Here is a 13,812-nt window from a genome sequence, read left to right as displayed (position 1 = left end):
AATAACCCAAAGTCCACTACCCTGGAATCAAAGGAGTCGAATACTTTAGATCCATCACTGATCATTTGTGCAGACATATCTATTCCCTATTATGGATTGTTAGAGGAATTAGACCTGAATTACGTGGATTAGCTGTGAATGGAATCAGTGTTTTATTTATAAATAAAGATGTTGGCTCCCTTACCCCGAAACATGTGTTTAATGCAGCAATTCATGAAATGTTGGAAAAGTGTCCTTTTTCACTACATGTACTTAGCCGTTCCTTTTCGAGTGCTACATGTTCCCTGGGATCAGAAACCTTCATTGCCAGCATTGCCACTGTATATGGAACAATACTGCATAGCCAAAACAACAAGGCCTCTGTAATCATAGCCGAAACAACAAGGCCACTGTAATCATAGCCGGAACAACAAGGCCACTGTAATCATAGCCGGAACAACAAGGCCTCTGTTATCATAGCCGGAATAACAAGGCCTCTGTAATCATAGCCGGAACAACAAGGCCACTGTAATCATAGCCGGAACAACAAGGCCTCTGTAATCATAGCCGGAACAACAAGGCCTCTGTAATCCAGAAAGTCTACTCTTCCCTTGTAATCAGATATCATACCGACAAAGAGGTTTGCAGTATTAATTGTTTAAATAGAAATATAAATGCAGGCCAAATTATACATATGTATAAATTTAACAATAACAAAATACTGTTTATAGTTAATTAATTTGAATGTAATTATATGTACTGCAGAACATTCATTTTAAATATATACATATACAAATCTGATAAACATTTGTAATTACTTTTATGTAACAATTTATATGACTTACCTTAGATTTGTTGTATTTGTGCATTAAAATTTTCATTTATTATTCATTTCAGATTTCTTTCATGTCATAATGCATTTATTTCTTTTCAATTTTATTCAGTTTTAATTATTTGTTTTTATGAGAATCCATGGTTCGTTGGTAGAACTGGCAATATGTCACCAGGTTCAACTCCTGGGAACCATTTCATAAATCATTTAAGACAAACACAATTATAATTGAAAGAAATAATTCCATTTAATTGGCGAGACGCCTCATGTCTTCATATGGTGAATCGAGCTCTGAAAGTGAATGTCAACGGTACAACTCTAGCAGAGATCATGACAACTCGGGAGTAAAGAGGGAGTATCTATAAATGATAAAATAGATTATACAGATATTGATTTTTTAGCATGACCAACAGCTAAAAATATTGAGAAATATATTACTATATATAAGCTATTATTTAAAGCAATGATGCATGTTGTCTTTTTTTCATAGATTTTGGTCGGAAGTGTTGCTGTTACTGCAAAGTGAGGGATGTCATCATACAGACAGTTTAATTCCCCTAGCCTCTTAAAGCTTGGACGAAACTCATCACCCCTGTTAACAAAATCTTTGAATCATTAGACCTATCCTACGATATATTATATTACTATCTCTGATTAATACATATTACAAAGTCTGTCATTCGAGTTGCAAACCCCTTCCGTGACAAAATCTTCAATTAGTCGTATGTACAGTATATACTATACCGTAGTACTAGAATTAGAAGTGAACTAGTTTGGTACAAGGTTGGTACATATCACTGAAGTCATACACATATCAATATACTCCAGAATGTTATGGGAATATCCTTTTTCTCATTGTATTATACATGTATACTAATATAATATATGGCAGCATTAAATGCAATTAAATTCTATTTTGACGATTAACAAATCCAGTTCATATTCTTTAGAGTAAAATAAATGAAATTTACTGCAAAGAGCACATAATTGGAGACCAATTTCTTATTTAACCATATACATTAAATTTTAAAAATACAGCTGGAACACATTTTGATTTTCTTTTTATGTCCCAAATGACTTCCGGGACTCGAACCCGGTGGAAAATGAATACCAAACCAAAAAAGTCACCAATTTGAAACAAAAACTAAAAGAAAATCAAAATGGTATATAAGCAAGAGAATTAAGGCAAAGCAAATGCTAATAAAAATATTGACACACGGTTGGAATATGTAAATGAATGCTAAATTACCTGTAATTTCTTGTTTCCCAAAGCCTCCAAATGCATATATAAAAATGTGAAATCTCCCCTTGCTATCTCGTTTAGACTAACACCCTTCAAAAGATACACATCTTCCTCGAGTAGGTCGCTGTCATCGTCTACAGAGGCAGTCATCTGAGTGTATCTACCACCACTGTCCTCGAGTAGGTCGCTGTCGTCGTCTACAGAGGCAGTCATCTGAGTGTATCTTCCACCACTGCCATGGCTGTTCAAGAAGCATGTAGAGACACCTTTCTCCCACAACTCCATGATCCTCCATCAGTGAAGTGAGTGGAGAAATCACCAAAACAATCATAGGTGTCTTCTGGTCATGCTTCATTTGATAAGACTCTTATGATATCCAATTGGTAATACGATTATAGCATCCTTTACTATGTAAATATGTCTTAGTGATTCTGTTTGCTTTTCTTTCCATTTAACATCAATCCCCAATACCCGCTTCGCTACCTCTACTGCCTGGCTGAAGTCCGACATACGGCCTCGGACCACAATTATACTTCTGGGTCGTTGTACACGAATGTAGTACATATGGAAATTTCAGGAATGTTGCTAAATATTTTTTCCTGACTTAGCTGTTACAGATACATGTGTATGGGCATAATTTTAACATAGATTTATAGTGCAATAATTAATCTAGTGATAGAATTTTCTTTTGACACCATTTCCATGTTTGTTTGTGTGGCAGGACACAGGGAGTTATAAGGCTTGAGTAGTAATATTTTGTGATTTTCCGGATTTTCCCACAATATAGTGGGGTGGTTACAATTAAATATAAATATCTTTCTTAAATGCCTGTCATGAGGTACTTTCCAGCTCACTGTAGGTTAAGCTTGAATAGTTCTACAACTCGATGTGAAAACCAGATTTTTTTGCATAATTCTGAAATATTTTAATTTCGATTTTTCTTTGGTAAAACAAAGAGGGAAATTAATTGTGGTCTGAGGCCTATATTGTAGACTGTATTACCTGCCGTAGTTTTTATACTCTCCTCTAGGCTTCGCTTCGAAAATACAAATTCATGAGCGCAGCCTAGCGCAGAGAAATGGTACTAAGGCAGGTAATCCAGTCTAGCCATATTACTGTCATTAGTAATGTCATCCGCCGGTGCACTACCATGCAAAACATTTTATGGCAAAGCCAAAAGTCGGCAAATCTGCATATCACTCTGCCATATATATCCGGGGTGTTTTTCCTAGATTGCCGGAAAGGCACGAGGTTATCCAACTGAATAACAACAAGTAGTTATGAGTGACGTACAAATGTACATTTCTATCACACATCTGGTAATAGATAATATATAATGTATGACACAATAAAATCAACATTATCATACAATATCACAGCCAATAGCTAAAATTTATAAATTTGAGTCTTGTACTCGACAGCAATGCTTTTCAAACTTTTGAAAAGTATGTACTAATCAGTTGATCTATTGATAATCACGAAGTACAGTGGAAGTAGTACTACAGCATGGTGTTGTAAAAATTACATCTGTCAATATATTTAATCAAATGGCATGCTCTGTTTGTATCATAAAGATGCACAAATGATGAAATGATGAAGATGCACTCTTCTTTTCAATCACTAGCCCAGGCCATGACTAGTAGTCTGACATAAAAAAATCTACTCGCCTAAATGTGAAATCTACTAGTCCACCAATTATTGGATGATAAGAATTACGAGTAATTATATATTGCCTGTCCTGCTTTGTCAATATATTAAGCATTTTTCATGGGTACTCAAGGATATATTTGAGGAAACTAATGAAATTAATTTATTTTCTTTTAAGTCCAGATACTTTTTTTACCCAAAAATACAAAAATGGTAGAAATGCTGGTAAATAGTGTACTGCATTCAGCTATACAAGGGGCCGCGGTGGTCGAGTGGTTAAGGTGTCCCGACACTTTATCACTAGCCCTCCACTTCTGGGTTGCGAGTTCAAAACCTATGTGGGGCAGTTGCCAGGTACTGACTGCAGGCCGGTGGTTTTTCTCTGGGTACTCCGGCTTTCCGCCCCTCAAAAATCTGGCACGTCCTTAAATGACCCTGGATGATAATAGGACGTTAAACAAAAACAAAACCAAACAAACCAAACCAAACCAAAATCAGCTATACATCGCATGACACACCTATAACCCAAGTTTGTCGGAAACAGCCTAATACACAAGAGCTAAACACAAAACCTTAGTGAACACCTCAACAAAAGGCAATCATTGTATAATGTTCACTTTTTTGGAGAAAAAAAAACAGAAATATTACCGAACAATTGCAGAAATCCAAGATTGCTGGAGCTGCAGCTGGAGTTACTTTGAAATTGCCTTCCTCTATTCTGCTAAAACAAGGAATTCAAGGAAAAGAATTCCTCAATAACTCACTTTCTACGCCTTTAAAATATCTATTTTTTCTAAGTCGGAAGATGTTACCCAGTCACTAAATCCTGTTGGGTTGGACATATCAAAATACACTTTTTTTATAGGTCTGAAGAATTCACTAAACACTTTCTGGCCTGAACGTCAGAAGTATCTACGTAAAACTTACCCTAGTATTTTTGCACAGTCATCATAATACTTTATGGAGTTTTTCACGAGGCTGAATCTGTTAACATCACAGACATAAGATTTGCTGCTAGCCCTGAGATCAAATCCACACATTTTCCTGTAACAGAAAAAAGTCCCCGTGTTAGCGTCATCCCTGATTGATCTAGTTGTGGTCATTACTGACTTCTAAACATTAAACAAGGCACTGAATTCCAACCTATACACTCAACTCAAAAAATCTTGGACAGTTTAATCTCCCTATAGTTTCTGAGTGGATCATAATTGTTTGTTGTGATATATCACATAACACCCAGGATCATCTGGAGGTAGTGTCTCTTTGTAGTAGCTGGAGGCTACATCACTGTACAGAGGAAAGCAACATATAAAATTTTAACTTTACTGCACAACGATGAATTAGAGTGATAACTACCAAGGCATTGGGATACTAGACCAAATCTCAATTTGACACATCACAATCCTAAGATGAAAGGCTGCGCAATGGCATCAGCATGAAAGATCACAGCACAGGTCTTATAACCCAATACACAGGTGTATCTACCCACAGTACAGGTATGTCTTATTACCCAACACACAGGTGTATCTACCTACAGTACAGGTATGTCTTATTACCCAATACACAGGTGTATCTACCCACAGTACAGGTATGTCTTATTACCCAATACACAGGTGTATCTACCCACAGTACAGGTTTGTCTTATTACCCAACACACAAATGTATCTACTCACAGTACAGGTATGTCTTATTACCCAATACACAGGTGTATCTACCCACAGTACAGGAATGTCTTATTACCCAATACACAGGTGTATCTGCCCACAGTACAGGTATGTCTTATTACCCAATACACAGGTGTATCTACCCACAGTACAGGTATGTCTTATTACCCAATACACAGGTGTATCTACCCACAGTACAGGTATGTCTTATTACCCAACAAACAGGTGTATCTACCCTCAGTACAAGTATGTCTTATTACCCAACACACAGATGTATATACCCACAGTACAGGTATGTCTTATTACCCAATACACAGGTATATCTACCCACAGTACAGGTATGTCTTATTACCCAATACACAGGTATATACATTGTATACCCACAGTACAGGTATGTCTTATTACCCAATACACAGGTATATATACCTACAGTACAGGTATGTCGTATTACCCAGTACACAGGTATATATACCTACAGTACAGGTATGTCTTATTACCCAACACACAGGTGTATCTACCCACAGTACAGGTATGTCTTATTACCCAATTCACAGGTATATCTACCAACAGTACAGGTATGTCTTATTACCCAATACACAGGTATATCTTCCCACAGTACAGGTATGTCTTATTACCCAATACACAGGTATATCTACCCACAGTACAGGTATGTCTTATTACCCAATACACAGGTGTATCTACCCACAGTACAGGTATGTCTTATTACCCAACAGACAGGTGTATCTACCCACAGTACAGGTATGTCTTATTACCCAACACACAGGTGTATCTACCCTCAGTACAAGTATGTCTTATTACCCAATACACAGGTATATCTACCCACAGTACAGGTATGTCTTATTACCCAATACACAGGTATATATACCTACAGTACAGGTATGTCTTATTACCCAATACACAGGTATATATACCTACAGTACAGGTATGTCTTATTACCCAATACACAGGTATATATACCTACAGTACAGGTATGTCTTATTACCCAATACACAGGTATATATACCTGCAGTACAGGTATGTCGTATTACCCAGTACACATACCTAACGTGAACTGTAGGTATTTAAATATCATGGTTTATAACATGACCCACCATTGCCTACTACACAATCTATATTTTCTATACCACTGTATGTCTGTCGGTAACCTCACACAACCAGGAAGTATATCAGATAACACCTCAACAGGTAGATCTACACACATTCATGTGGGCGTGTGTCCCCAGATACGACATTTAGTTACCTTATTTACCAATCAGAAGGATTGTTTAATTCAGTTGATTTAAATTTTGATAAAAACTGGTATTGTCAGGATGAAAATAACAAATTGATGGAGTTTAATTCTGGTTCAAACTGGAAATGTTTATTCAGAAAGTAACATATTCATCAATATGACAAGAAGGAAGTTAATCAGTGTGGCTGTGAATTCTGAAGGTAGAGAAATATGGACAGTGTAAATTAGTGTGGCTGTGAATTCTGAAGGGAGAGAAATATGGACAGTGTAAATTAGTGTGGCTGTGAATTCTGAAGGTAGAGAAATATGGACAGTGTAAATTAGTGTGGCTGTGAATTCTGAAGGTAGAGAAATATGGACAGTGTATATTAACATTCTGATGCTGTGGATGGACAACTTGGATCATCACAGTAACCCTGCGACATCATGAGGTAGTTATTCTCTCGTGATTTTACATTACTGATTGTTTAACATAAACATATACTGGACAGGACAGTATAACCAGGGTTTCATTCCTCAAATGCATCAAACGAAACTCCAATCTATTTGATAATAATACAATGTTGCTATAACAACTGAAATTATAATTTTCATCAAAATGGCAACAGCTAAAATACCTATACGTACAAAAGGTCGGACAACCTGTGTTCATCACAAGGGGAAACAACTGGAATTGTATTGTGAAAAATGTCAAGAACTGACATGTTTAAAATGCCTTTCCTCTATTCACAAAAGCCATCCAGTTTGTGAGCTCAGTGAAATCACTCCTCAGAAGAAACTAGACATTATAAATTTTATTGACAGAACAGAACAAAATGACCAGGTACAAATTGGTAAATACATCACCTCTACTGATACACTCCTCAATGAAAATGACAGCACATTTGAGAAACTGTCACATCAGTTGAGGATGCAAACAGACAACTTAAAACAAGACCTTGACATGCTCACAGCAGAGACACTCTCTCTTTATCAGAAAATGAAAGAGGACAATTCAAAGCTGATACAGAAATACAAACAGGACCTGGAGATGTACGACAAACAACTCAAACAACAAATACAGGAATGTAAGACAGCACTTCAGCAGGGTTCTGACTTAAACATTTACGATACAAGATGTGAAATAGATTCCCAAATACATTTCCCTGTAAAACCTGTCCTGGGTAATGTAAGCTTCACTCCAAACAAAAATCCTCAAGGTCACCTAAAGCTTGCTTTAGGGAAAGTTATCATCTCAGGTCAAGGTCAAACATCAACTGACCAGGATCGGTCAGTCTCAACATCAGATGGTCAGGGACAATCCTCTACACAACAACAATCAGGACATAAAGGGAAGAAAGCAGTGACAAGGTACAAACTACTGTCAGAGACCAAGGTGGTGGAGGAATGGGAGTGTCCATGTTACATTAATTCTATATGTCCCACCACTGATGACCAGGCCTGGACCAGTGATTACTATGGTGAAACATTAACTCTCCTGGACAGGAATTCGAAGGGTACAGTAATACAGGAGGTCACACACAAGGCTGTGGTCAAGGACATCAGTCTGTCACCAACAACAAACAGACTGTGGGTCTGTGACCCAGAAAACAACATCCTGGAGCTGGTATCAGGACAACTAACACACAGATTCAGAACAAAGAAGAAACCTGAGTGTTTATGTGTTACAGCCAGTAACCATGTCATTGTAGGCATGGCCAAACATATCTCTAAATTTACCACACAAGGTCAGATGGTGCTCACTACAATGGCTGTAAGGACTAGGAAACCATTAGTGTGTACACCATGGAGGATCACAGAGTGTCCTGTCACTCACAATGTCGCAGTGATTGATTTCAGTGATAAAGATGATGGTGGTGATGGAAACAAACATGTTGTTGTCATGGATACTAACTTACAGGAACTGTTTGTATACAGAGGTGACATCCCCAGTACATATAAAACACTACAAACAGGAGGTAAACCATTTTACCCCCGGAGTGTGGTGTATGATAGTGTGGGGAACCTCATCATAGGGGACTATAGCAACAACAGGGTCCTACTCCTCAGTGGAGGTGGTGAGTTCCTCAGGATCATACACACAGACACAGACCTGACATGGGCTGTAGGTGTAGACAGGAAGGATGTCCTGTGGGCAGTGTTTGGTGGTGACAACGTGAAACTACTACAGCACAGCAGTATGTGATAGCTATAAACTACTACAGCACAGCAGTTTGTGATAGCTATAAACTACTACAGCACAGCAGTATGTGATAGCTATAAACTACTACAGCACAGCAGTATGTGATAGCTATAAACTACTACAGCACAGCAGTATGTGATAGCTATAAACTACTACAGTACAGCAGTATGTTATACTAGTAGTTATAATAAAACTGCTATAGTACAGCAGTATGTGATAGCTATAAACTACTACAGTACAGCAGTTTGTGATAGTTATAAACTACTACAGCACAGTAGTTGATGTGATAGCTGGACAATGACTGACCACTTGACCTGTGTTATGCGCTGTACATTTTGTTCTTCCATTTCATCTTTATTTTGGATATGTACCAGATGCTATACTGATTTGTACAATCCCTCACAAAGAGTTAATGTCCTTTCTGCCATACACGGGGTGAATTTTCGCAATTATATTTCAAACATATCTATGTTTATGTAAATTGTTTATAAAGATAATTTATTCATAATTAGTAATTTAACTGTTTCATATCTGTTGTCTATGTTCTTCTCATTTATCGATGTAAGATCAATCTCTTAAATACCCAGTAATGAGAATATTAATTTAGTTAATATGTTATTAATACTTTGAGTGGTTGGCATTTTTCTCTGCATAGAATTACAAGAGAATCTCATTACGCCAGTAACCAGATCCCGCACTAGTATATGGGGTCCAGCTTGCTTTTACAACTGGTACAGTTGTGTAAATAAAGGGTCAGCTGGCATCTGGGACACCGACTTTGAACAGGGCCACATACATTACATAAAGCAGGCCTCACCCTGATCAAATAGCAGATGACTAAATTTGGTTATATGTAATCTGTTTGACCAATGGGATGGACACTTCCCAGCTAGAGTGAACCCCCATAAGGGAAACAGTCAGCAGACTGCTCCCCTCGCTACATGCTGGTCACCTCAGAATTTCCTAGCAAAGCTTCCGCAGCAGGATTTCTCTAACCTGAGATTTCCCACAGAAGGACCATATTTTAAGTTTTAACTACACAAAATAATATTACTTATTGTTATTTATGTATTATGCAAATAAATCATGGTCTGAAGTTCACCCAACCAATTTGTATGTTATTTATATTTAGTATAAGTAATGTATAGCATATCTATACAAAAGCTATATCGTATTTTTACCTTCTTTTTTTCTTGTGAAACAGATATGTAGTGTTTCTTTGTGAGTATGCAATTGATTTACGCGTGTTTGATTGTGAATTTTATTATTTAACTTTAGTAATAAGTATTATTTGTATATCTTAGAGACTTAATTTGGTTCACTTTTGCCTCGTATTGATCACTGTCAAATAAATATTCAGAATGATATCACCTAGATGTTTTTTTGTCAGCTGGTCGGCGATGAGAACCCATGATTTCACCTAACTGGTCGTTTGTCAGCTGGTCGACGATGTGAACCCATGACTTCACCTAGTTGGTCGTTTGTCAGCTGGTCGACGATGAGAACCCATGACTTCACCTAGTTGGTCGTTTGTCAGCTGGTCGACGATGAGAACCCATGATTTCACCTAACTGGTCATTTGTCAGCTGGTCGACGACGAGAACCCATGACTTCACCTAGTTGGTCGTTTGTCAGCTGGTCGACGATGAGAACCCATGACTTCACCTAGTTGGTCGTTTGTCAGCTGGTCGACGATGAGAACCCATGACTTCACCTAGTTGGTCGTTTGTAAGCTGGTCGACGAACCCATTCCCATTGTACAATAGCCAAAATGTAAATAGTCACACTTTAGTGCGGGTTCTCTGAAGGATTCTGATGTTAACATTGGTGTTAATGCTGCCTTGTGGCGACTTTATGTACATTGATTGTATGTAAAAATTGTCGATTTCTAACGTCAAAGCTACATTTTATGAAATTTTCTTGGAGCAGTTAGAGTGATTATGTTCCACAATATCATCCACCATCAAGTCGACTCAAGCCTGGAACAGTTACTACTAAATCAGTAGTGAAACTATCATATTTAGGACCAAAAGAGGCAGCCTTACCTACCAGATAAAAACAGCAAGGCTCGATCTCTTCCTTCTTAGCTTCCTTCCCAGGACCATCTCTGTACCTGGACCCGACCGACCTACAACATCAAGGGAATAGATCTAGAGGAACTGCCAACTTTCACATCCAAAATTACACCAATGGACCTCCTGGTCACCAGCAGTCGTTAGTCCATAGACTGTTTATCTAATCTATATTCAAAAATCTAAAAAAAATATTTTTGATCTTTTGATCCGTTGGCGTGGTCTGCGATGGAGCAGTTAATTCACTCTATTTAGAATTGGCTCCTGTATGGGAAGAAGACGGTTAGCTGAATAAATGACTTTATTCCATCAGAACTTCAGAAACGTTTATATTTTCGACAAACGTCTCTGAATCAAAAACGAAAATGACCAAGCTCTCTTAATTCTGTAGATTCCTCTGATTAAATACCAATTACAAACTAGGCTGTTTTATCTACGTAATTCAAATAATTTTATAGGCTTGCTGAAATCTCTGTTTTAAGATATCTGAAATATCCCTTACTAAAACTTTATATACAGTAGCCATACCACATCAAAACATTTGGGGAGCGGTTCATCTTTGATTGCAAACAGTTTGGTTGTTTCTCAAATCTTACTCGGCACTTTTTATTTAAATACACTCAAATATACTCAAATACACCCAAATCCACTCAAATAATACTCAAATACACAAAAGTAAACTAAAATACAAAGATCATTCATTCATATAACCTCAATCAGTGTGTAACATGGTAATTATTGTGCAGATATTGCAACATAAGGCTTGATAAAAGGGAAAAAATGAAAAAGAAAAAAACAAGGAGCCGCAAAGCTTGGCTTTATCCCCCGCGCCCTGCAGTTGGTATGAAAACCCAAATACATGTATATATCAAGCTCAAAGTAAGAGCAAAGGCACAACTAGGGCACTAGTTTGATATATACAGACAAGAGATCCCAGAGGGATCTTGGCGCCCACCATTGAATGATCTTCATAGTTTCCATGTCAGATTGATCTTTTCTCTACTTTTCCCTTCATTTTACTAATCTGTGCAAATTGAGACATCCCTCCAGTACTTTTCAAACAAGGGAATCCTAGCGATATAAGAAATTTGAGATTTAACAATAATGGCTGTTTGTTTGCCAGGTTGTTTTCAGGACAGACTGATCCAAAAATGCAATACAAGGGACCAAGGGGAACCTACTTATGAAATTTGAGAAAGATCCATTCAGTACTTTCTCAGAAATAATGATAACAAACTTCAATTGTCAAAATCCAAGATGGCTGCCTGTCGGCCATGTTGCTTTCAGATTGGTCTCAAAACGCATCATGCATAACTAGGCACCATGGGAAACTTACATATGAAATTTCAGAAAGATCCATTCAGTACATTCTCAGAAACAGCGATAACAAACTTCAATTGTCAAAATCCAAGATTGCTGCCTGTCGGCCACGTCGTTTTCCGATTGGTTCCAAATCGCAATATGCATAACTAGGCACCAAGGGGAACCTACATATGAAATTTGAGAAAGATCCCTTCAGTACTTTCTCAGAAATAGTGATAACAAACTTCAATTGTCAAAATCCAAGATGGCTGCCTGTCGGCCATGTTGTTATCCGATTGGTCTCAAAATGCAATATGCATAACTAGGCACCAAGGGGAACCGTCGTATGAAATTTGAGAAAGATCCATTCAGTACATTCTCAGAAATAGCGATAACAAACTTCAATTGTCAAAATCCAAGATGGCTGCCTGTCGGCCATGTTGTTTTCCGATTGGTCTCAAATTGCAATATGCATAACTAGGCAACAAGGGGAACCTACATATAACATTTGAGAAAGATCCCTTCAGTACTTTCTCAGAAATAGCGAGAACAAACTTCAATTGTCAAAATCCAAGATGGCTGCCTGTCGGCCATGTTGTTATCCCATTGGTCTTAAATGCAATATGCATAACTAGGCACCAAGGGGAACCTGCATGTGAAATTTGAGAAAGATCCCTTCAGTACTGTCTGAGAAATAGCACTAACAAGAATTGTTTACGGACGGACGGACGGAAGGACGGACAGATCACGGACCACGGACGCAGGGTGATTTGAATAGCCCACCATCTGATGATGGTGGGCTAAAAATTTCAAGGAGCTGCGTTGAATGGTTATGGAGTTATAGCCCGGAAACAAAAGGAATTAACAGTAATTTGGTATCTTTGACTAAGTTTCCATGGTGACAGAAAAAATACCGGTAATGGAAGGTCCGCAATAGCAAAAGGCACAACTAGGGCACAATTAAGTCTGATATATACAGAAAGTTTCAATGAACTGCGTTGAACGGTTATGGAGTTATAGCCCGGAAACAAATGGAAACAGTAATTTGGTATTTTTGACTAAGTTTCCAAGGTAACAGAAAAAATACCGATAATGGAAGGTGCGCAATAACAAAAGGCACAACTAGGGCACTAGGTTGATATATACAGAAAGTTTCAAGGAGCTGCGTTGAACGGTTATGGAGTAATAGCCCGGAAACAAATGTAAACAGTAATTTGGTATTTTTGACTAAGTTTCCATGGTGACAGAAAAAATACCGAAAATGGAAGGTCCGCAATAGCAAAAGGCACAACTAGGGCACTAGTCTGATATATACAGAAAGTTTCAAGGAGCTGCGTTGAACGGTTATGGAGTTATAGCCCGGAAAAGAATCTCGGACGGACGCACGGACGGAGCCCAATTTAATATCCCCCGCAAACGCGTTTCGCGGGGGATAACAAATCAAGGGAGGTAACTCTTTTCAATATACAATCTATAATGTCATTGCAATAGACATTTAAAGCACCAGTCTGGGTTTAGATATACATGTATATCTCTAAGGAGTCTGTCAGACTCTTTCTACTAAATATATTTTATTCAGTTACGCCATACTCTGAGTAATTTCCTAGCATCAAACAATATAATTATACAAAGATTTTTA

The 13,812-nt window shown here is 37.8% G+C and overlaps 1 protein-coding gene and 1 long non-coding RNA gene across 2 annotated transcripts; both read left to right on the top strand.

Moving 5' to 3' along the window:
• The first annotated feature begins 6,558 nt into the window (after positions 1-6,558).
• On the top strand, positions 6,559-11,291 carry LOC117319368. Its single transcript, XR_004530708.1, has 2 exons — positions 6,559-7,048; positions 10,190-11,291. It is a non-coding gene; the product is annotated as an uncharacterized LOC117319368 (long non-coding RNA).
• Positions 7,179-9,905, top strand: LOC117319367 (E3 ubiquitin-protein ligase TRIM71-like). Its single transcript, XM_033874190.1, has 2 exons — positions 7,179-8,814; positions 8,999-9,905. Exon 1 carries the CDS (start codon positions 7,216-7,218, stop codon positions 8,800-8,802), a length of 1,587 nt encoding a protein of 528 aa, XP_033730081.1. The 5' UTR covers positions 7,179-7,215; the 3' UTR covers positions 8,803-8,814; positions 8,999-9,905.
• Positions 11,292-13,812: the final 2,521 nt, after the last annotated feature.

The sequence above is a fragment of the Pecten maximus genome, unplaced genomic scaffold, assembly GCF_902652985.1.
Source record: "Pecten maximus unplaced genomic scaffold, xPecMax1.1, whole genome shotgun sequence".
Taxonomy (NCBI): Eukaryota; Metazoa; Mollusca; class Bivalvia; order Pectinida; family Pectinidae; genus Pecten; species Pecten maximus.
Note: the sequence above shows the minus strand (reverse complement) of the source record. Positions and strands in the feature narration are given on the sequence as shown.